Source organism: Rousettus aegyptiacus, unplaced genomic scaffold, assembly GCF_014176215.1.
Source record: "Rousettus aegyptiacus isolate mRouAeg1 unplaced genomic scaffold, mRouAeg1.p scaffold_m13_p_5, whole genome shotgun sequence".
NCBI classification, from domain to species: Eukaryota; Metazoa; Chordata; class Mammalia; order Chiroptera; family Pteropodidae; genus Rousettus; species Rousettus aegyptiacus.
The window spans coordinates 30,521,358-30,544,538 of record NW_023416308.1 but is presented as its reverse complement, the minus strand read 5'-3'; the positions used below and the strand labels follow the sequence as shown (position 1 = coordinate 30,544,538).

The window sequence follows — 23,181 nt, the reverse complement described above, 5'->3', positions numbered from 1 at the left end:
TTACCTGCCTTAAGCACTCCATACAGGGAACTCATTCTCAGACCTGCTGTCAAGAAACTCTAAGGATAGAGGATGGAATTCTGGAGTTGGGTCACTTGCCAACTCACACGCAACGGGACCCCATCAAGGTGGTAGGTACAGTGTTAACAGTCCCCAGTATGTGTTATTAGTGCAATTGCTAAGATGTCACCTAGGCTGATCTGAGGCAAGGTACAGGTGAAAAGGATATATAGATTTAAAGAGTATCTTATATTTAAGAGATACTGCAGAAAGAGTAGTACATATAGGAACTGCAGAACTGAGTGGCTGTTGCAGAATGCCATCGATGCTTTGAAGAGAGAAAAGGCAAGATCAGAGCACTCAATCACCATTTAAAGCAGAGTGTGAGTCAAAATGTCTCCTTGGCAACTTTAAAGAGACCTCATCTCCTGTAACAGAAGGGCAGACAAACCTGAAGACAAGACCAGAGACTTAACTGTAAGAGTGGCAGAATTTTGGAGAAAGCTAAATTTCAGCCTGATGAGTCTCCCATGTCAAAGTCATGGCTCTAAGAGGGAAGGAGTGAGACCATGTGATCTGGGATGGGAATATATAGATGAATGTATTGGAAGACTTTGAACCTCCAGATTCCTCTGAAACCTCTGGTCCTGCAGAAATGGCCACTCCTCCTTGTTGAAAGGTAGAAGCTCTTCCTTGCTTTTAGAAAATTCAGATGCCCCAAATGAGGCAGGTGTCTTACAAGAAATTCCTGACTTCCTCAGCAGCTGCTCCATTTTTTTTCTTCTTATCACCAGACAAATAATGGAAGTCAAACCTCAGTGTGACCCCACTGGGCAACTGTTGAATCTGATGAGAAGACAGGAATTTCATCAAGAATTTTCAGAGCCTAGCTAGTGTGTACTGACCAGGGACTTGGATACTATGCCTTAGAGTGTGTCCTGTGCATGCTAGATCAAGGGGATCAGAATATAAAACTCTCTATAGGAGAATTGATTACTGACCCAGGATTTCACATCTTTCAGGGGCCCTGGAAAGTGACTCTAGTAGCTGCTGGAATGGTTCTTGAAAGCTTGATGAAAATGAAGGCCCACATTAAATGAAATAGACATATCAAAACTCCATTGCAGACTGTGGAAGAAGGTATGGAACACTGGGTAAACATGAATTTAGGGCCAATTTTAAAAACAATGTCCCATAAATAATTTAACACAGAAAAGGGACTCCTCGCCCACACTATTTTTTTCCTAACCACTTACTTTTTTTTACCTTAGCTTTGCCACAGAGCTGACAAATTTAACAAAAAATGGTCTATTTCAGTCCATAAGCTCCTCCGGTCAAATACCCATTCCATGAGAAGCTTAAGGGAACTGCTCCTTTTTCACAGCCTAATATTAAGGAGTCTAAAGAGTTGGCCTTTTCAGGGTGGGTTTGAAAAGGTGAGCCATACTCATTTATGTGTAAATAGGAGACTGCAATACACTTACTGTGTCTGCTTTTAAAAATTAAGTTCTGAGTATATAAGAAATATCAAAAAGATCTTCATATGGCCTGCTAAGGAAAAGAGAAGGCAGAGGAAAGAGGAAATGGAAACTAGGTAGGAATGAGACTTGTGAGAGATCATTGAGGCAAAAGAAAGCTATATAGACACTAAAGGTCTCTCCTAGCATAACAGCTCATCTAGTGGCTTTTAGGGAATTTTATATGGAGAATTTTTCACCATTTTAAATTTGTAGATGGACCTATTTTTGGTTTCGTTTGGTTGGTGCATTGATTGATTTCTTCACTTGGAACTATAGGCATAAACAGGAATATCAGATTTTTGTACTTGCCCTCCACCTAAAGATCAAATGAAATAGAAAATGAGCACAGTAGAAGTTCATAGATAATCAGAGAGTATTGCAGAGATAGAACAGGAGAAGAAACAACGTCAAGAAGTGGAAAGATGATGTAATAAGGGAAAGAAAGTATGCTGATGTAGGCAGCGAAATCCACCAAATCAACCCTGGAGATGACAGAATGAGATGTGGGTGCCTGCTAACCCCTCTAGTGAAAGGCATAATTCAATCACAGAAGAGTCATTGCACCACTAACTCTTGTATGTTAAAGTTTGCCTAGGGCCAGCTCTTTTAGAGTTGAGGGCTCATTTAAATAAAATGGAATCAAATCAAAATCTATCTTCATCACATAAGTGAAAAGTTAGCATTTCTTCTCTTAGTTCTTAAAGCTTCCAGGCACTGGAAAAATTCTACAGTTAAAGAACTTAATGTGCATTAGATACTGAGATAAGCAACTTCCTCTTTCAGTTTTTGCTCAAGTGTTATCCTCCCACTGAGGCCCGCTCTGAGCTCTCTAAACTGCAAGCGACACCCTCCTTCGGCACTTTGGGTTTCCCTTATCCTGCTCTATTTTTTTTTCCAAAAACACTCCTCATCATATTTTATTCTATGTAATTTTCTTATTGCAATAATTGCTTAATGTCTGTCTCACTCCCACTAGAATATAAATCCTAGAAGACCAGGGACCTTAATTATTTTGTTGTTCACTGGTGGGTCCCAAGTAAATGAATAGTGGCTGACGCATAATGTACCCTCAATATATGTTTGCTCAATGAATGAAGAGTAGTTTCTTAATCTCCAAGCCTCAAATCCTTTCATAATCATGTTGAGCCATGACTCTAAAATGGGTTGATTAGGGAGACCTAAGCCAGAGATGAGATTAGATAACATCAGAAAATACTTCCTACATATAAATAAAAATTAGAAATAAACTTTTTAAACAAATGTTTATTTATATCAAAATACAAAACATTTCTGAAGCAGAGTAATGTTACATGAGGAGCAATTAAATACTAAACTTCTTTTAATCCGTTTAACTTGCAACACTTCCAGGATACCTTCAGGGGCTACACATCTTGTCATGTGATGTGACTTTCTCTTATTTGTTTGTTTATGTACTTCTTTGTTTTGATTTTTAACTCACTGTATGAACATGAATTGTTACTGGCAATGAGTTGGTTAGTAGCCGGCAAGCCTGAAAATACCAGCGAGTGGAGCCTGGCATGGCAGCCTGAGCCACGGCGGGCCACAGATTCATATTCTTCCTACTTGAGTTCACGATGTCACTCAGTTTTTAACTGGCAAGAGTCTAAGGCCAAAAGAGTTACTGTCCTTGGTAGCCAGAGCAGGCATTATTGCTTAGGATGACAGAGCAGGCAAGGCTCAGGGGTCATCTCCAGTTGGGTCTTCTTTGTGGATTGGGAAGAGGAGGAGAAGTGCCAATCAGAGCCCACCTGGAGGGGTGGCTGCTAGAACAGGCCCAGATCCAGGAACAGGGAGGTCAAGGACCCTGTAGAAAGAATCCCCTTTCCCACGAAAGCAAGTAAGAGCTGAGGAGACATTCCTCCCTATCTTGGCAGTCTGTGATTTGGTGGTTAGAGGTGCCTTTCTCTTAGAGGGGCCCTTTATAAATCCTCAGAGTTTGTGGACTTTGAGGAGAAAGCACCTGGTGGACAGTATAGCTGTTTCCATATACCTCCATTTCCTGACAGCGAGGAAAGGGAAGGAGACAGGAAACAGGGGAGTGAACATGCTCCCCTTTTCATTATCACAACCACCCCACTCCCAGAGTCAACCTGTGTCTCCCTTTCAGGCCTCTAGTTAGTGCATTCACTTTGGCATTGTGTACCTGTAAGCGCACCCACACACATATATACACACACACACACATCAGCTCTCACACATTCACACACATGCACGCATACACACAAATGCCTGGTTTCCTTTCAGAGTCTACTTAGGAAGCAAAATAGTGTCCCACTTTCACCATCATCCTCTGCTCCAAGGGGTCCTCTTGGCCCACAGGTCCTCAAGACCCAGACCCAGGCTTGGCACCCGCTGGCATTCCCAGGCTTTTGAGAAGAGAGTGAATAGAGCAGGGAGCTCACCAGAGATAGGTTACACAGAGTATAGAATATGTTCATATAAGGCTTTGGTACAGCACCGATTTCATGTTCTTATAGTTTGATTTCTAAGTTGTCTCTTAGAAGAAAAAAAAAGCTTACTGAAAAAATAGTGTTTTTATTTACTTTTGAGTTACATACCTGAAGTTCAAAAAGTAAGCCTCTAGTTGCCATTCAAGTTCACACCCAAAGGTGTTCTGTGTGCAGCTGTACAATTTGTTGGTTTATCTTTAATAGTTAACCAAAATCAGCCAACCAATACCGTGAAGTCAGCTGCCCATGATAACTGACTTTAACCAGTCCATACATACAGAAAAGAGAGAGAGAGAGAACACAAAAACCACCCCTGAATCTCCCACCCCAAACCCCTATGGAAAAAAAAATCAAATAAAAGACAAAATACAGCAAATTTTAAGGAACCAGTGGGACGAAGGAGGTTCAGTCCAGCTGGCCTCTTCAAGAACAGCACCATAAAGCACCCTAGCGCAGTTATGTTGTAATACTTGACATTCAAGAAATGGAAACGAGGTTTGAATAGTCTTCAGAAGACCTGGCATGGATGGAGTGTAACCCCCAAAGAAAATTGAAGAAGGAAATAAAAAGAGTTCGAAATGAGAGCAACAACTCCCATGACGAAACTAATAGTCATATCCAGACTCATTAGAAAGGAAGAACTAATGCAAGAAGCTACTGGGCATCTAGAGGTATGGAGTTTTTAAGAGGTCTTGGAGAGGTAGCATCAGAAGCCCCTCCCCACCCACACTGCCTAGTCACCCCACTCTGTATGTCTACAGACTACTGGGTGAAATTGGGAAAAGCAATTCACACAGAATTGCCTCCAGGTATGTGATGGAAGAATTATATCCAGGACGATAAATTTCTCCTGGTGAAAGAGGAAAAGTTGAAGATAAAAGGAACCAAGAGTCACTGACATGATGCAGGATATGGTCCCTTCAAGTCGGGCTGTGAAAAAGAACAAGCACCTGGTGAAAGCACACCCCATCCATGCCCTCAACCTTTGGCCCCACAGATGGTCGTGAGGAAATTAAATCCAAAGAGACATTAAAACTTTATGAGATTGATGTACTGGTAAATGGAGCTTTCTGAAATTGATGACTTAGTAATGGAGCTTTAAGCTGCTATTCTTTCCTAAACCAACCATTCCCCTTTGTGACACCTCAGTCTAAAGTTCCAGCATACTAGATCATTCCTCAACGCATCCCCTCCCAGTCCCTGGGCACCATAGTTTACTAAACAACAGGAGAGGCTCCCCACACTCCAATATCATGGCCAATCCCTTACGGACAGGAAGTTTGCAGTGTAGCATCTCCTTTACCCCCACCTCCTACTTTTATATTGCCCATGGTGGCTCAACCTGAACATCTACAGCAAAGAGGAGTGGAAGGGCCTAGCAAAAAGTCAAAGAGCAATGGACAAACCCCTCTTCCCCAAGCTATTGGTTGATGTAAATGGGAAAATAATAGGGCCCATAATTATCCTTGGGTGAGCAATTCCCAGTGAATCTGTCCACTCCAAACCCTCGTTCCATACAGCAGAGAAGGCAAAATTAAAACAACTCTATAGAGTCCTCTACCACCTGCCAAAATGGAAAAGCACCCAAACTCAATATTCCTCCACTATATGAGAACAACAGAGTATGGCACAGTCATATGGAACAGCTCATGTTCCTACTAGAAGTGGCTGTGGGCCTCAAAGGCTTAATTAAAGCACCCGTCCCACCAACCTATCCACTAACTGAGAGGTTCAAAGGTGGGTAATTTTGCTTATTCCATGTACAATCAGATCTCAATCCATTTGTACCTATGTAAAAGACTGGCTCTTCAGAGGAACTGGAGAGCTTTGCTGGGCTATCTACTCTTTCCCCTCCAATGTCCATCCTTTCACCATCTGAGAGCTTGTGGCCTGGATCATGGAAAGGGCAGAAGTAAGCATTACATCCCCTCCAAGCTCCATAATTTCAAGGTATGGGCTCTGTTTCTTGTGTTCACTTTTTCTTACATAACTGAAGAGCCCAGTTGAAGGGTGAAGACTCGGATGGAATGGGAAGGAATGTGCAGGTCAGTGACTCTTGATCTCATACCTTAATGCTGCTGAGGCTTCTAAGGATTAAGCCCTGGGTTTAATGTGGAAAGAAGCAGAGTTTTAGAAATAACCCTAGACCTAGCAGAGGTACTAACCCTTTGAGGAACCTGTGATACTGAAGTGATTTATTCTGCTGGTTCCATGCGCACCAGAGGTAGGACAGGGTATATGGAGAAAGAGAGGAGGATTGCTCTGAGAACCAACAGCACAGTAATGGGGAGCCCTCTTCATTTGGAGGCTTTGGTGGGTTAGAAGGAGTTGCAATCCAGGAAGGGACATAGAATGTGCTGCTTTTTCTCTTATTTACCTCCCTGAAAAATCTTACCAGAAACGTCTCGCTGTATCCTTTGGCCTCCTGAGAAGACTGCAGGAAAGATCAGTCACCTCCAAAGATGGACACAAAGCCACTTGGATCCAGAATTGGAGTCCTTCCAGTACTGCATGAACGAAGCCTATTTTTCCTTCAGTGTTCTTGAGTCCCTGGAAACTGTGTGCCTCAGTGGACGCAGTGACCCATAAGTCTACATTGTGGAGGCAGAAGGGTCCAGAGTCAGACTCAAGCTCCACCCTACCCTATGTTTCCCATATATCGCAAAAATGTTAGAAGAGCCCTTCCCATGGCTGAGGTATCTGAGTTCCTCTAATGATCAAACTCCATGAGACAAAAGCTCTTGGACAGCATGGCATTTTGATTGGGGAGAAGGGGTTAGTACAGCCTTTGTTTTAGTTGAGAAGCAGGATGAGAGCAGAGAGACTGCAGCCTTGAGTCTCTCCTGGCTGCCTGTACCATCTGGCCCTACACACGCTTCAAACACATCATTTTCTTCTCTTGACAAATCAGAAGAGTGAGCTAGCACCCAGGGGACAATTGCTGAGGCTGCAAGGTGAAAGGCCCTTGTTGCGTATGTGAGGTCTTAAATTCCCAGAGAGGTAAACTTCAGGGTACACAAAATTTCCTACTCAGATACAAGTGAGCTCCTACTCTCCAAAATCTCCAGTTCTGAGTCATATTCTTCTGATATATTGTTTAGTCCGTTAAGTCCCAAGTCAGGTACCAAAAGGTATTTCTACCTGGCCCCATCCTCCTCATTATGCCCAAAGTTCTTCTCCCACTCCTCATCCTCCACTCAGTCCCCCAGGACTGAACCATTCCATTTCTAATGCCACCTTATTTTCCAATTAAAATAATAACTTGAAAAAGCATAGATGATATATTTATATTAGATATCACATTCACACTGGTTCCAAGAAACTGCAGCAAGAATGAGCAGGGTATTCTTCTTTAAGCCAGAGCCTATGCGGTCAGCCTCACCAAGTTATCTTAAGATGCCTCCCTCTCACTGCCACACCCCCCAGGAGTGCTTGAATCAAGGTGCTACAAACTGGGACAGGTATCGTAAGCCTCTATGTAATCTTGACTTTCTTCAAATGCTGATGAGCCAGATTCCTTCAGAGGAACTGAGTACCAACCCACAGCAACATGGGGATTGATTCAACTGTCTATCCTCACTATATAAAGCACCTTTCAAGCCACAGTGTCACCTCCCAGTGACAAGAAATACTATGGATCCTGGTTTGGGAGACTATCCAATCTGGTAGCTCCCCATAACCTTCAGGTCATTTGTCCATTCTGCAAGTAGACTGTTTTGTTGTTTTTCAGTTTTTCACATGTGCACATTTCCATCAGAAATAACCAAGCAACTCTGAACAGAGTGTCTCAAAGGAAGAGGCATAGAGGAAGGATGGGGAAGGAGGGGTATCAAGGCATGAGCTAGTATCCCAGACTGGCTGGGAAGGTGGTCCTGCTCCATCATCTCTAAGCACAGGTACAAAAATAAAGCAAACTATGACTTCATATAGATATATAGATATATAGATAAGCTAGCTAGATAGACTTTATATAGGTTTTTTGTCTATATATATATGTGTGTGCTGAGGGCACCAGCCCCCACTCCTCTGGCCCGGCTTTAGTCTCCTACCCTCCCATTTCCCACTCCCCAGATGTCTCACATGCGTGAAGCCTCCCAGTCACAACTATTACATCTGATCCTTTTGTCCACCCGCCCCCTTACATAAGATCCCCTGTCTCCTTAAAATAGAACAAATTATATCTATTTATATAATTTTATATACAATCTCCATAAAAAATACACTAAAGGTGGTATATTACTAATTTCACCCTCCTACCAAAACAGAAGTTGCCTAGCAGAGAAAGAATCAACTAAAAAGAGGCCTGATGCTTCTCAGGCAAATTAGTGTGTCCCTACAAATCTTACACACACACACACACACACACACACACACACACACCCCACAAACACATACCACACCACAAACACATATCATCCAACAAACACTCACATACCATATGACACACACACACCCTACACACCACCAACATACATACACAAAATACCTCGTATACCACAACACACCACACACACCACCACCACACATACACTACACACACACGTCACCACACACTCTCATACACATATTCTTACTTCCTGAGCCCAGGAAAGAAACATGGAATAGATAGCTGACTGGAGGTTAGAGACCAGATTGAGAACCTGATAACTGTAGAGGGACAGGTGAGACAATCCTATTTCTCTCTCCAGCCAGGACATGGTCTACTCATGACAGACCTCTGATTATTCACAGTAGGCAATATAAATATTTGTTGATAGAGTGACTGACAATTTCCCTTCCAAGGATTGCAACATGACCATGAGGAGGTCTATTCCCCCCCACTGGAAACGAGGTTTCATAGGTGCCCCAAGCCAAAAGAAGCAAAAATGTCCTAATCCCTCATCACCAATATGAGGAAAGTTTGGATGTGCCCCTTCCATCTACACATGTGAAACCCCACACATGGCCCAAAAGCATGCTCATGGTATTTCTAAGGCTGAAAACACAAATTCCTCCCTCCCCAGCCCAGTCTTTCTCCCTTCCCAGATTCCCTGCCCCACCCAACCACCTCCCCATTGTAATCCATGCACAAGTTCAAAATCCCTGGAGCCATGAAGAAGTGGGGTAAAGAAGGAACGAAAACTTAATTGTGGGGTGAAGGGGAAGAGTATTCCCTAGTTCCTAAAATAAATCCAGGAAACCCAGTGCTAGGGAAAGGTGAAGCATATTTCTTCAAGACTCAAAATAATAACAGGCTCAGACAGCCATTCATGTCATCATCCAATAGTGGGGTGGGAAAGACAGAGAGCCACGGGACCAGGGACAGGAACTGAATTTGTACCACTCTTAACTCCCCAGTCTAACTCTCCTAGCCAGTGGAACAAAGCTGACAACTATGTCATCAGCCCTCTTCAGAAACCCTAATTACTACTATGGACTCACCACAGAAGAGAAAATCCAAGTGATTTCAACTGCTGGTTGCTGTTCTACCAAAATCTTTAGCAATCTAGATACTCTGGCCCATACTTCTATAAGGCATGGCCAGCCATTAATGGTTTTTGTACTAATGTTTAATTGTTCCTGATCCTAGACAGAAACCCTTGGGGCATGAGGGTATCTTTGAATCATACTCAATCTATTGGGAATTTTTCTATCAGCTTAAAATGAGATCATGAAAACACTTCTACCTTCTCAGCAACCCAATACACAAAACATCTGGAGGGGATATCATATTTGCTCATGAAAGATTTATTTGAAAGTATAGACATAGGGGCCTGGAAATAAAACACTGGACCAGTGTGGACTCACTACCAGTCAGAGGGAGGGATGGAAATGGACACCCGTAACCAAACACCAAGTTGCTAAGAGGCTAAAGTCCAATCTGGGCTTTGATCCTTGGTTTATTGACTTCTTCTAAAGAAGAGATTTTTAATTCTGCCTCCTGATCCAAAAGGAGACAGAGTTGGAGACATCAAAGAGGACAGAGGCATGGCTGGTCTGTTCTCAGGGTAAATCTTTTTCTCCTCCTATGTTAACCAGACTGGTGACCTTAACCTATCAAAGGAAGAGAAACTGAGGACAAACATCTAGGTATAAAGCCACTGTGTAGCTTCATAGTCTGAAGGTAGCCTCTGTGCCTCAAGAAGAAATGGTAATGAATGCAAAAGCCAAGCCCCCAATCCCTCCTCTCCATCACCAGCAACAATGTCTCAGGAACAGTTTTAGTTCATGGAAGAGAAGGAAAAGGCCACCTGCTACTTCTACTTATGAGAACAAGCACGGGAAGCTCACAAGAATGATTCTTCCTTCTTTGCTGACACAAAGCTGGTGATAGCCTTGGAATCTCAAGACAAGTATCCTAGCTTTGGGCCTGAGGAACCTCCAGTAACAAACAGATAAAGCTGAAAGACATCACAAAAAATATGTCCATGTTTGGTTTGGGCACTTAGTGTTAATAGGCTAATTCTAGAAGAAGTAAAAATGTCTAGCTATGTAGCAAGACCTCTTTCAAGATCCAGTCTGGGCCTATGCGCCAAGACCCCAACCCCCATAGTATTTATGCAATAAAAACATCAGCCTCCCACAACTGCCCTCAAAATGATCTTCACTGCTACCCCTTTCCAGATTGTCCCCACCCAGTACAGTACTCCTCTTCCTTTTCTTGGGACAACCTCCAACCTGTACACTTCACCCTTAGGTATAACTAAGTTGTCATGTGCCCTAAAGAAAAAGGTAAGTCTTGATGTCCCCTGGATTTGGTCTCACAGTCTTATACCAGGATCCCCACTTTCAACTCCTTGGCTGACCTAACTATCTATGCTCCTTCTAGCCTCATAGAAACCAGGGGAAAAAACTTGACCTCTTTTGCCCCAGCTCCCTAACTCCCCTTCTTGAAATACCCAGCCCATCAATTACCTTACTCATTCTTGATCTGCATGTAAACATGCCTCCTGAGCCCTCCTCTCCCTAAAGCAACAAGTACAGCCCCATGGGGCTCTGAACTTCCAGCCTGCTGAGCCTGCCTCCCTTTGTTTTGGAGAAGATAGAAAGGCAGAGCTGGGCTGAGAAGGCCTGGTGAGAATGTGCACTCTTCCCAGAGGGAGCTGCCCATGCTCCCACCCATCTCTACCCTTGAACTACTTGCTATTGCTCCCCAGCGATCCCTGCAATGCTCCCCAAAGCTCCTCTACATGCAAGCAAAGCAAGCCCAAGATTAACCACGAGCTTTTCTTTTCTTATGTTTCTCTACATAATAATAAAATGTACTTTATGTACAATTCTCCCCAACCCACCCCAACATCCCCCCCTCCAAAAAAAGTCTTTTTCTAACAAAACTTGAAGAAACTGCTCCAGCCACACATACTTCAGCCCCAGATTCTAATTCTGAGGTGTGGCAAAGTCGCCCTGATGCTCTGTGAAGACTGTTTCTTCCCCAAAGCTACTGTTTTGTCAATCTTGCCCACCCCCTAGAAAAAAAGAAACCTAGTCAGGATATTTCTGAACCCTCTTCAGTTTCCTCTGAATTGAAAGCATATGGGAGAATAACTGAAATCAGTTTAACCCCAAGTATTTTAGATCCCAAGTCAAAAATAAAACAGAATATTAAAAATGTTAATAATTTCTCACTCCAATCCACCCCTGATTGAAACTCCCCCAGGAGCATAATCATGGGACACAGGCTCCTCCTCAAAAGGGGCCATAGACCCTGCCAGCCCTGCGGGATGAAGCAGCCTTCCTGTTGAGAAAGTAAAATCTCAAAAGGCCCCTCACACACACACACACACACCCCATCTCTCAAGGAAAGCTGCAAGGGAGAGAGATAGGTTGGGAGATGTGGTAGCAGAGTTCACCAGCATAGAATAGGCCAGGGCCACAAATGACAATCTACATGCATGATCCCACTCCTGCCATGAAACCCACTTAATTTGTGGTAAGCCAACAAATCAAGACATAGGACTCCTCTTCTCCTTATTGCTCATTTTCTTTCCCCAAACAATTGCAGTCTCAGGTCCTCCTAAGTGTCTTCCACCTGGAGCCCCTTCTAGAAGCATTTGACCCTGGTCTATGAAATCCTACACCTGACACAGCCATAATTTCCAGTCAAGATGCAGAATGGAGGGGCAGACAAAAGACTGAGACACGGGAATAGATTTTTATCCAACTTACTTCTTACTTCTACTGCAAGGCTACCAGATCATAAAGGGGGAGTTCGGAAGACATCTGATCTCCCATACAGAGGAGTGTGAAAGTCCTAGGAAGCTTAATAGTGCTCATTGCAATTGTTCAAAGGCAGAGTACCAAGGACATTTGGTCCCTAGAAATGTCTACATTCCCATCATACACACACCCACAACCACACTCTCACACACATGCACACACCCAGCACTTAAGTATGTGCCTGTGATATCTTTACCTTCCATCACATGGACAGAAGGGTTTGTATACTGCCAATTTCCACCAAAGTCCTTGAAGGAAGGACTGAAATAGTTCCCAGGGGTGTAGGAAGTCTGCTGACCTTCAAAGACACTGTCACAGGAAGAAAGCCCTCTTGGGAGGAGAAATGAGACCAAGGCTATTGAGAGAGGTTGGCCTTGTGTCCTACCCTAGCCTTGGGCATGCCCAGTGCAGCTGCCACCCAGTGGCCAGCAAAAAGCACTGCTCTCACCATTTGGTCTGATGTGCTGAGGTAAAGGGCACTGCCAAAGGAAGTAAAAAGGAAGGAGTCAGCACCTTTGTTGGCACTGGTGATAGTTTACTGGCAGATTCCCCAGGAAAGCATAGCCATAGTCTGAGGCACCTCACCCAAGAGTCTGGCTCTCGGCCCTTATGACATCCTAAAGAAGCAAAGCCTTCCACCTCATCTTCTCCACTTTTTTTGTAACCTAAACAGCCTAGAATTCCCAGCATGGGGATTAGAAAGTTTGAACTAATTCATCCTGAAGACCTATAACCCTGACATCCCACATTCGCATTCCAGCCAGGATCCAGCCCAGTGTAAGAAATGGCATGCCGTGAAGAGTACAGACAGAAGCTACCAACTGACCTGGTATGAGGCCCCACATGCTCCAGGAGAGGTATTCAGTGAGTCACTGATTGGGGTACAGTGGCAGAGGTAATGCTACCTCGGGAAAGAAGATAGTCACCCAACCTCTGCTCTTCCATTTTGCTGGAGCTGCCACCCGGTGGTAAAGTAGATTTGGATGCCCAGAGAAGTGCATTAGCCAGGAGGGTGCAGGCCTAGCCCCAGAGAGATGAGGCAGTCAACAGGACGAGGGCCAGAAACTTCCCCTCTCCACCTCTTTCACCACGACTCACCACTTTCAGAAAGAAACTGAGGCTGTGACTTACATGGCAGAACCCTATGGGAGGAATTAGTCCCCATTCGCTAGTCGACAGAAAGGAAGCACCGGGGTCTGTGTGCCAGAGGACTCATTCCTAAGATGGATGCTCCCAGCAAGGAGCAGCTTCCTGGCTCTCAGAGGCCCCACCTGGCCCAGGTCACTGGGCTGAGCCACTGGCAACTGCAGTGAGACATGCGGATGCCTCGAGTGCTTTCACTTGGCCAACATGTAAGCAGATAACTGGGGAGAGGTGGATGTCTCCAAACTCACGAAGACAGCAGCACCAAGGAGGAAATACTTCAAGGAACCCGACAGCCACCTTTATTCTCTGGTGGCTAGAAGGGCAGGCTCCTGCATAAGGGAAGAGAAACCAGGTGCACCCCATCCACCTTCAGGGCCTTCTGCCCTGTGCTTAGGCAGCACCGTTATCTTATGGAAGAGAGAGATACATCTTTAGTTGTTTTAAGATGACCTCACAGAAATTTCTGGGTGCTCATCGTTTGAACTAGGACAAGATTTTGGCAGAGAAAGGCTCAGAGCCCAGGCCCCTACCTACCACCCCCTCTACCTTCATTCCCATGCCTCAGCCAGGTCCATTAAAATAGAACCAGGGGAAAAGAGGGGATCCACGGCACCCCCAGGACCCATAAATCTGAGGCACCCCAGGTTCGTCCCATCTCACCCTGTTGGAGCCAGGGTCCACAGGGTGGAGGAAGGCCCAGAGCAGAGAAGAGTCTGCAGACAGCACGTGGAGAGCATGGAAAAGGAGCTGCCGGCGGGCTCCCCACAAGTGGCAATTAATCAATCTGGGAAATTAGCTCCCACAAAAGGAAAGGAGGAACCGAGTCAGCAGCTTTGGAACAGCACTCCAGAGGGTGCCGAGCCAGAGGCGGGATATAAATAGAGCAGCAGCAGCTTGGTGCTCAGCACAGACGGCTCCAGAATGGGAGGCTCTTTGGCCCCAAGGCTTCTGGCCCTGGCTGGACCCAAAAGGACTGATGGAAGAGCTTGAGTTTGTGCAACAGAGCCTGCCTCTTGGCCCTGCTACTAAGCAGCTTCTACTTCTGAGCCAAACTGTGAAAGGAACATGCCAGTCTGGCCCTTTGCCTGCCACCCTTTCCTCACTCAGGAACCAAGAAATAAAGGCTTTTGTTTAGTTCTGTGGTAACTCATTGCTGAACTCCCAAAGCAGGCAGCTGGAAATCATGGCAAGCCTCAATTTCTGCTCTAGATGGGAGAAGGTAGAGTGGTGAATTCAGCTGAGAAGGCATGAATCCTGTTTCAAAAGGAGTAATCCCCGAGACAGACATCAGGGAATCCAGCCAGCTCTCTGCCAGTCCTACTCACAAACCCCACACGTCTGCTGCCTTCTTCCTCCTTCTTTCATTGGCCACAGAAATAAACAGCATTTTGCTGTTTCGATGTACATATATATACACATAGAGAAACCCACAATCTACATACCTATGCATTTGTATCTATATCTATATATATGTAGAGTTTGGAAAGTGAGATGGAAGTTCAGCCCTCTCCCAGGATTTAAAAACGGAAGCAGAAGCAGAGAGCAGCAAAAACCATTGCTTCCCTCTTCTTCACTTCCTAACATCTTTGAAGAGGAGAGAAAAATCAATCTAGTATAGAAGGGAGTAGTGGGGAGGAAGCAGATCTCTCTCTGCCTCCAGTTCACTTCCTTATCTCCACCCACAGCTGAAAGGTCTGCCCCAGGCTGGTATCCCGAAGACAAGGCCAGTTGGCCAGGATTTGGAGGAGACTCCCACTCTGGCCAGAGAGAGAATAGGCTGAATGAAGGTCTGAGCAACCCTCAGAACTACTGGGCAGGCCAGGCCTTCGCTGATGAGGAAGACATGGCCCCAACACCCATCACCATGCATCCCCCTCCCTCGCCCTCAGCCCAGCATTCTCGCTCTGGGAGCACTTAGAGTTGTGTTGTCACAGCAGAGTGGCATGGCCAGGGTCTTCCTGATCCATGCTGTTGAGAATCGCTGTCTGGTCTTCTGGAAGCTGGCGGTGGCACAAGTCTGAGAGGCGGGCAAAGGGGTCAGGCCGAGAATGTCTCTTCTTCTTTCGGAGGCAGACAGCTTCATCGGGCCACAGAACCTGAGAGTTTGGAAGCTGCTGAGCCTGGGAGGCAGGGCCATCTGGGGAGGAGGAACAGGCACACAGAAAGACAAAAAGGAACAGCAAGTGGGTGAAAAAGGAGACCGTGGCCTCCCACGCTCACTTACCTTGTTCAGCTGCCAGGGCACATATTCTGGGTTTCTAGTAGTAAACAAAGGGGTCACCTGAGCATATGGGACACCAAAGCAAACTGCAGCAGCAAAACCACCTTCTTCACCATGAAGGCCACCAACACCCCAAGTCTGCTCCCCTAGTTCTCATTAGAGTCAAGAGAGCAGGTGGAACTAGTCCCTGAATGTTTATATTTTAATCTTTTATTTAATATTAAATATATTGTTTATCTAATATTTCTTTTTAATAAAAAAATTAATATTTCTTTTTTAGTACCTCCTGGGTAATAGCCATCATTCTTGGTACTGGGGTTGGGACTTAATACAGTTTTTTTCATCCTCAATCCTGCCCTGCCCTGCAAGCAATGGTGAATTTTACACAAGCTTTTAATCGCATGCAATAGAGTCAGGCCTGGCCCTTCCTACTCCAGGGCTTCTTCACTGCCTCATAGCCCTTCTGGAGGTAAAGAGATAAAGCTCTTCCTTTCTAGAATATTATATTTTAATGCAAGGGTGAGCAAAAAGAGACAAAATGTAAAGACTTGAAAACTATAGAAATAAAATTTTTAGATACTGCAAGTGCTACAAAAAAATATAAAATAGGGTCATGAGATAGCAAAAGGCTAAGGCACTGCTACTAAAGGAGTAACACTTGAGTCAAGTCTTGAATTATGAGCCTTCCAAAAATGAGGAGTGGTAAGTGTGAAAACCCTGAGTTAAGAGCAAGCGTAACATGTTCTGGAGACAGAAGAAACGCCACTGTGGCTAAAGCAGGGTGAGCAGAGGAAGTGAAGCAGGAAAGACAATGGTATCACAAGTAGTTTGAAATCTGCTCAGTTTTAGTGGGAACCTTCTGGAAGATTTTAATCAGAGTGACTGTGTGTGTTTGTGTGTGTGTGTGTCTGCGCACACGTATGTGCACATGCCCATGACTAGAGGAAAGAGTATGTTATTACGTTTTCTAAAAATCACTCTGGTTTCTGTGTGTACAATATATTATAGTAGGGGCCAGGATAGAGGCAGAAGGACCAGTTAGGAGGCTATTGCAATAGTCAAGGCAGTAGATGAGCATGAGTCAGAATTTAGTTTCAGCAGCTGAGACAGAAAAAAAGTGGTCACATTCAGGGTATGTTTTAAAAGGTGAGCCAGCAGATCTTATAAAATGGATTGGATATAAGATGTGAGAGCAAGAGAAGAATCAAGGTTGAAGTAGCCTGAGAGCAACTGAGTTTATAACAGTGCTGTTAATGAAATTGGGGAAGAACAGAGATTTGGAGATGATAGTCAGTAACTATTTAGGACATTATAAAGGGTTATTTTAAAAATGCATGTTTGGGAGGAACCCGGAAATATGAGACAAGTTCATGGAAGAGATTTGGGCTAGGACATATTTGAGCATTGTTAACATATAAGGGAACAGGACTACTGCAAACAGAACAAGAGAAAATATAGGCATTCGTTGTGACTTTTTCCCCAAAAAAACTTTTTTAAAGATAGATAATAAATAGATAGATAGATAGATAGATAGATAGATAGATAGATAGATAGATAGGTTGGTCGGTCGGTTGGTCTTAAACTAAAATGAGCTTATATGAGTTGAAAATTGAGTTTTGGGCTTCAATTTCCCACTCAAACCATAAAAAAATCATTTTATTTTTCCCTGCCTCAGTATTCCCACCTAAAAAATAATAATAGAATAGCACCATTCAAAGGCTAAGTGAGAAATAAGTGCTCATGGTCTCCCTAAGATTCAAACGGCCTCTGTATAACACTTTTTCATAACCCTATCTCTAAAGAAAGTTACTCTACAGTAGTTATTAAAGATATGCAAGAAACTGTTCAGCAGTCTTCTCTGATGGCCTGTCACATTCCTAAAACCATTGGTAAAAAGATAGTATGTAAGAAATACTAAGAAATTTTCTACATCTGCAAAAGGGCTCAATTATTTTTGCACTGTCTTAGAGGCTACATATTACTGCTCGATAAACGACAGACTTATTTCAATAGAAGTGTCTTTCTACAAGATGAGAAGATTTCATTCTATCTTACTGAGAAAAATCTGTTCAACCTACAGAAGCTGGCTCCATGCCACGATGTCCTCTAAGCACTAGGTAGAACTCCATAATTCTCAAGTCCAACTAAAGGCTTGAAATGGTAGAGAAGAAATATATAAGGAGATAGGGATATTTCCAAGGGGTGTTACAGAATAGAAAAACTAAGATACTATTTATATTGTTTAAAAAAAAATACATTGAAACAATACAATATCTTTTCTAAAGGTAAATTTACAGAAAGGTTCTGAAAACACACATATGCCAGAAAGGAATGGTTCCCAGATGGGAGGAAACAGAATTGGGAGGACAATCAAGAGATTTTAACCTTATCTTTCTCATTTTTACATGAAAATAATATTTGTGTATTACTTGAAAATTAGTGTTAAATAGAAACAAAGAACAAAACCTGGTAGATTCAATTTTAGAGAAAATCGAAGGGTGGGATCCTGTGCCAAACAATCCCACATTAACAGCGGGCAAGGTAAAAAGGTGTTTCCCACCATTTACCGGATCGTTTCTTTGACTTCGAAGAGCCCTTGGATGACTTTTTGGGCTTTTTTATCCGTTGGTATTTCAGAGCCTCCAGCCTCTCAGGTGCAGCAGCGTCCCCAGATGCAGGTGGATGGGTTCTGAAAAGGGGTAATTAGAGAGGCACAGATCAACTCCCAGAACAGGGAGCTTCTGGAGCAGGGCTGGAAGAAAGCCAAACAGCCGGCCCATAGGAGGACAGAGTAAGGTTTTATGGAGTCCCTCAATGGCCATCTTTCCATCGCTCCTGGAAGGAGGAAAACCCAGGAGAAATCTCCAGCAGTGGGAGGCCTACCTCAGAGGGAAACGATTCTGTAGAGCAATCAGAAGACCTAGGAAAGGGAGAGAGAAACTTTAATAGTAAGCCCCATCACATAGAACTCAAGCTGGGAAGAATAAGAAAGGTCAGAGAAGGAAGCAGCTTCAATGTCTGAAGTCCTTAGAAACTGTCACAATCAAGACCTTTAAATTAAAAGTAAAAGTAAAAGATTTAAGCAGGAGGTGAGCAACCCCAACCCCAATTAACCATCCTCCTCCAGAAAACAGAAGGCCAAGGCAAAATGAGAAACTTTCAACTCCATCTACAAGATTCAGGCAGAACCCAGCAGCTAACAGCAACAAATACTTGTCATCTACCAACATTCAGCAGAACTGTCACCCTGACCCTCTGCAGATTTGGCTCAGACTTCTTCAGTCATGTAAGGGAAAAGAACAGGGTGGAAGTAGATTACAGTGGTTAGAGTGTCCAAATATGGTAACCTTGCAAAGCCAGGATTTCTGTAGCAAGTATCCAGTGAATCTTTCATTTTTAAGATTCAAAAGAGAAACCGAGGTTGTTGGGAGAGGATACCATGTGCATAGGTTTCTCTTTCTCTCCCAGTTGAGTGGATGTTGCCTTTTGCCTGATGGATCAAATGTATGGTTAGGGCAAAGTCAACAATTTAAGCGAAGCCCAGGTGACAAAGGGAACCAAAGAGAGCTAAGAAGATGGATTGTCTGTGATAAATAGTGCATATTGGAGAGAATTTTTCAACAGTCATAAAAGAAGAAAACCTAGAAGGTATGTTATCAATGGCATTTCTTCTTAAAATAAGCCAAACTTGGAGCCTGAGGAATAAAGGAGAAAAGAGGGAGAGAGGTCACTCTTTCTTTCTCACCAGTGTTGGCATTAGCACACGATCAGGGAAGCAGAGACATTCTAGGGCCACAGTAGACTAAAGTGAATCACACTCTGCCTCAATCTCCACATCTCCCTCTTCCATCTCCATTGCAGTTGGTTTTGGCTGAATCCTGATTAAGGAGTAGGACAGATAATCCTGTGAGGGGAAAAGAAGTCCCCAATGCTGAGTAAGCAGTCCAAGGCATTTTTTAAAAATGATAGAGGGATAGGAAGATTACAGCTGCATTACTCCAACAACAGATATCTTTGTGGGAATGAAGGAAACAAAGCCTCTGTCTTCTGGGGTTTCCTGCATAAATTGGCAATAAAGCAACCTTCATCTTCATTGATGGAGATCATCATTCCATAGCCCTTTAGTAAATAAAGTATCAAGAAGTTTCACCAAAATTCCAGTAAGAGACAACTTTTTGGTTTTCCACAGCCCCCTGATAGCATGGAGCTAAGAAGCCCCACCTACATGCGCACACAGGCACACACATAGTCTCGTAGAGTAGTCCAACTCACCATTAGAAGTCAGGTCTTCCACCCCCAAAGACCCAATCTGCAATTGCCCATTCCTTCCTCTTTCACAAACTCCATAGTCTACCCACAGAGATTCTACACAGCAGGAGCAGCAGCGGCAGCAGCAGCAGCAGCAGCAGCTGGAAGGGAATTTGGAAGGCAGGCAAAGAATGGAGATGGGTAGGGCATGAGGGGGTATGACTTTCCAGTGCTGGTGGAACGTCCTCACCCCTGTCTCTTCCTTGACTAAGGCTTCTTCATGCCGCCTAAAAGGAAAATCAAAGATATGAATCCACTGTTCAGTTTATCTGTCTCCTGGTCCCAGTCAGCCTCTTTAGAAGGACCACACAAGATGAGTGATATATGGTCTGAGGAGGTATATGGCAAGCAGTGGACCTAGGGAACAGTACTTTAAAATCATCATCCAGTGTGTTCCACTAGGGCATGAGAGAAGCTGGTACAGGGTGACCCCTGAAAATTCCTGTAGCACCTCCAAGCCAGGTGAAACTTCCAGGGATGTTTTTATTATTACGATCAATAGATTGTCATCATTATCATTTTTATCATACAACATTTATTTACCATTTACCATGCAAGGCACTGATCTATCTTCTCTACAATAATTTTCTTTAATCCTTACAACAACCCTAAGAGGTAAATACTACATTGACCCCATTTTCCAGACAGAAAAACTGAGGTTAGGTCAGGTAGTGCATCCAATAATCCAGTTATTATATGATAGAGCAAAGGCTTTCAACACTAGGCTGAACGGCATCTCCAACTTCTTCCTGATAAAGCAGGGACAGAAGCTACATCGAAGGAAAACACTGCTTCCACACATCATCTGAGAAGTCAGTCTGCCCCAGAATGCACTAGCTGCAACAGTCACTGACATTCTAGCTGTGGTGGCAGAGCCAGGGTTAAATAGACCAGGATGGAGAAATGCTGGCTGTGTCAGGTAAAAATTCCCAAACAGCAATGATCCATTGAGGATTGTAAGCCAATTTTCACTCATGAAACAGCCAAACTCTAGCCCTTCCAGGACACCTGCTATTCACCTGTTTTCACTTTTGGCTCAACACTCAAACACAGAAACATGACAGAAGGTGGCTCCTGAAGGTACCAAGACACTCTCCCAATGCAGGAGAAAAAAAAACAAAACAGTGTCTGGAAGGCAGGAGGAAGAGAGGGGGCAAAACAGGTCTTTATTTTAAGCAAATTATTCAGAAAAGACACATGAAATGTGGTCCAACAGACCTGCAGCATATAAAGCCCTTTGAAATCAAATTGCCTCCCTTTTTTAGGAGGGGTGACCATGTGCCCTGTCAATGTCAAGCACACCTGGGGGACTTTCAGGTAATAAAGCTTTTGCAGCTGGTGTCTCTCAGAAAGTAGGAAGCTTGGGTTAAGCGACTCTGTCTATCCCTGGAATGAAGCTGGCCAGTAAACCTGAGGCTGACCCGTAGGTTGCTCTATCAAACAGATTCCAGCCCTAGGCTCTCCAGAAGTTGAAGTCTTAGTTCTCTTTCTCATCAGCCTCAATTCTTCTCAAACATACAGGAATTCTGCAGACTCTGGGGTGCTCCTTCTCCCAGGAAGTAAGAGCATTACTGAAAAGTGAAAGCCTCAAAGCCTAGAGGCTACTCTGGATATTCCGAATTGTCTTCCCAACAACTGTAGTTTTCTGTCTCAGTGGTGTTTCTCTGCAGTTCAGAACTACCCTAAATGGCCTAGAACTTACTTTAACACTTTTTTCTCCCCCTCTCTCTCTTCATAAAATCCATACAAAACCCAAATCATGACCATTTAGCTAAGCTTTCCTTAGCTGCTTAGTTGTATGCTGACCCAGAATAGTGAAGGGAAGACACAGACAGCCTAGTTCAAAATGTAGGCAAACCACAGGACAGGAAAATCAAAATCCAAAATTCATTAAGGACATTTCTTGCCCTTAATGCCCCAAGAGCTGACCGTTATGACACAGTTTGCAGCTATCCTCCAGTCAACAGGCAGAAGCAATGATGTAAAGAGCATTTCCTCCTCTTCTTAATTGCCTGGGAGCAGACTCTGCTTGTCTGACTATATAATGTGGATGGGAAGCTAAGGAAATTCATACACGTATAAGGTGTAGCCAGGAAAAAGGCAAATCCATTCTTCATATACAAAATAGAAAGCCAGGGGTCTGGAGGTCAGCTGCTGTTCAGCTTTGACCACAGATAGTACCTTTCCAGTGGGATCAGGGCGCAAACGAAGTCCTTGGCCTTAGAAATCAGGAGAAGCTTGTTCCAAAGGGGAGCTCCTTTCTATGGTTACCTTAGGGCCCCATCCGCACTCCCAGACCCACCTGCATCATGGAGGCTGAAGTCAGTATTAATGGGAAAGAGGATTAGAGGGAGATACAAGAATAGGGCAGCTACTGGTATCAGATAGAGGAGCTGAGAAAACCATTTGGCCTCCCAGCCATTCACAAAAGTACAGGTCCATGCAATACAACTCCCTATTTTGAGATGGGAGTTGGGAAGAGGAGAAAAAGGAGGGAGAGAGAGGAGGAGAGGCAGGGAAACAACTACAGGTGTGGAGAGAAGAAACAGGAGAGAAACTGAAGGAAATAGGAACAGAGCGAGAACGAACGTAGACAAGACGTGTCACATCTTCTCCAAGCAAGACTGAGTGGAGACACATGCAAAGGCGCAGCATGAAGACAGCGTCTGAAGAGGAGTCTGCCACCTCCCAATGGCCCCAGCAGCTATCGTGCCCAGGGAGGCCCTCAGCAAGCAGAAGGGCAAGCGGTGGCTCCTGCTGCCCAGCATTGTCAAGGTCTGACTCTGAGGCTGTGGGAGGATCCTGTTCTCCTAGGTTGGGGATGCTGGCCAGGCCCAGAGAAGTAATGCTCTCCCGTGGCCCTTGGTTTCTGGGTTTGCCACAGCAGTGAGAGTATGATAGCTCAGCTCCCTCAGATCTGATGCAGTGGGGACAGTGGGGAGAGAGGGTCAATCAATGGTTGAGGGAAGGAGAGTGGCAAGAGCAAATGACAATGGGGTCCAGGTACTTTTCAGGAGTGGAGTGAGAAAGCTGGTCTTGAAGCTGTTGCACTTCTGGGGGGTGACAGAGGGGTTATAACTTGGGGCAGGGAGGGAGAGCAGGGAAGACAGAAGACAGTCCAGTTACTGTCACTCTGGAGCATCCACCCAGCAAAGCCACAGAAGGCCCCTAGCACACGTGAGCTCACAAAGGCTTCTTGACACCTCCACACTCTCCCAGTGCTAACAGCTGAAGCGGGGGCCCCCAGTTGCCCCCATACCATCCCAGGGCCTCTTGACTGCTAACACTTTTATAGCTGTGGATCATAAAGAACTGGCAT

The 23,181-nt window shown here is 44.4% G+C and overlaps 1 protein-coding gene across 8 annotated transcripts in view; it reads right to left on the bottom strand.

Annotated features, from left to right (window-relative positions):
• Window positions 1-13,749: 13,749 nt before the first annotated feature.
• The window catches only part of IGSF9B (immunoglobulin superfamily member 9B), a 48,505-nt gene continuing 39,073 nt past the window's right edge, over window positions 13,750-23,181 (bottom strand). For 3 of the 8 annotated variants that reach the window (XM_016156521.2, XM_016156517.2, XM_016156519.2), the window contains exons 19-20: window positions 18,122-18,243; window positions 13,750-15,470 (exon numbers count right to left, since the gene is read on the bottom strand). In XM_016156521.2, coding sequence (XP_016012007.1) covers window positions 15,262-15,470; window positions 18,122-18,243 — 331 coding nt within the window. In that variant the 3' untranslated portion in view covers window positions 13,750-15,261. Of the gene's footprint in view, window positions 15,471-18,121; window positions 18,244-23,181 lie in introns of those variants that run through there. The other 5 variants (XM_016156520.2, XM_016156522.2, XR_001598336.2 and 2 more) reach the window with 4 other exon arrangements.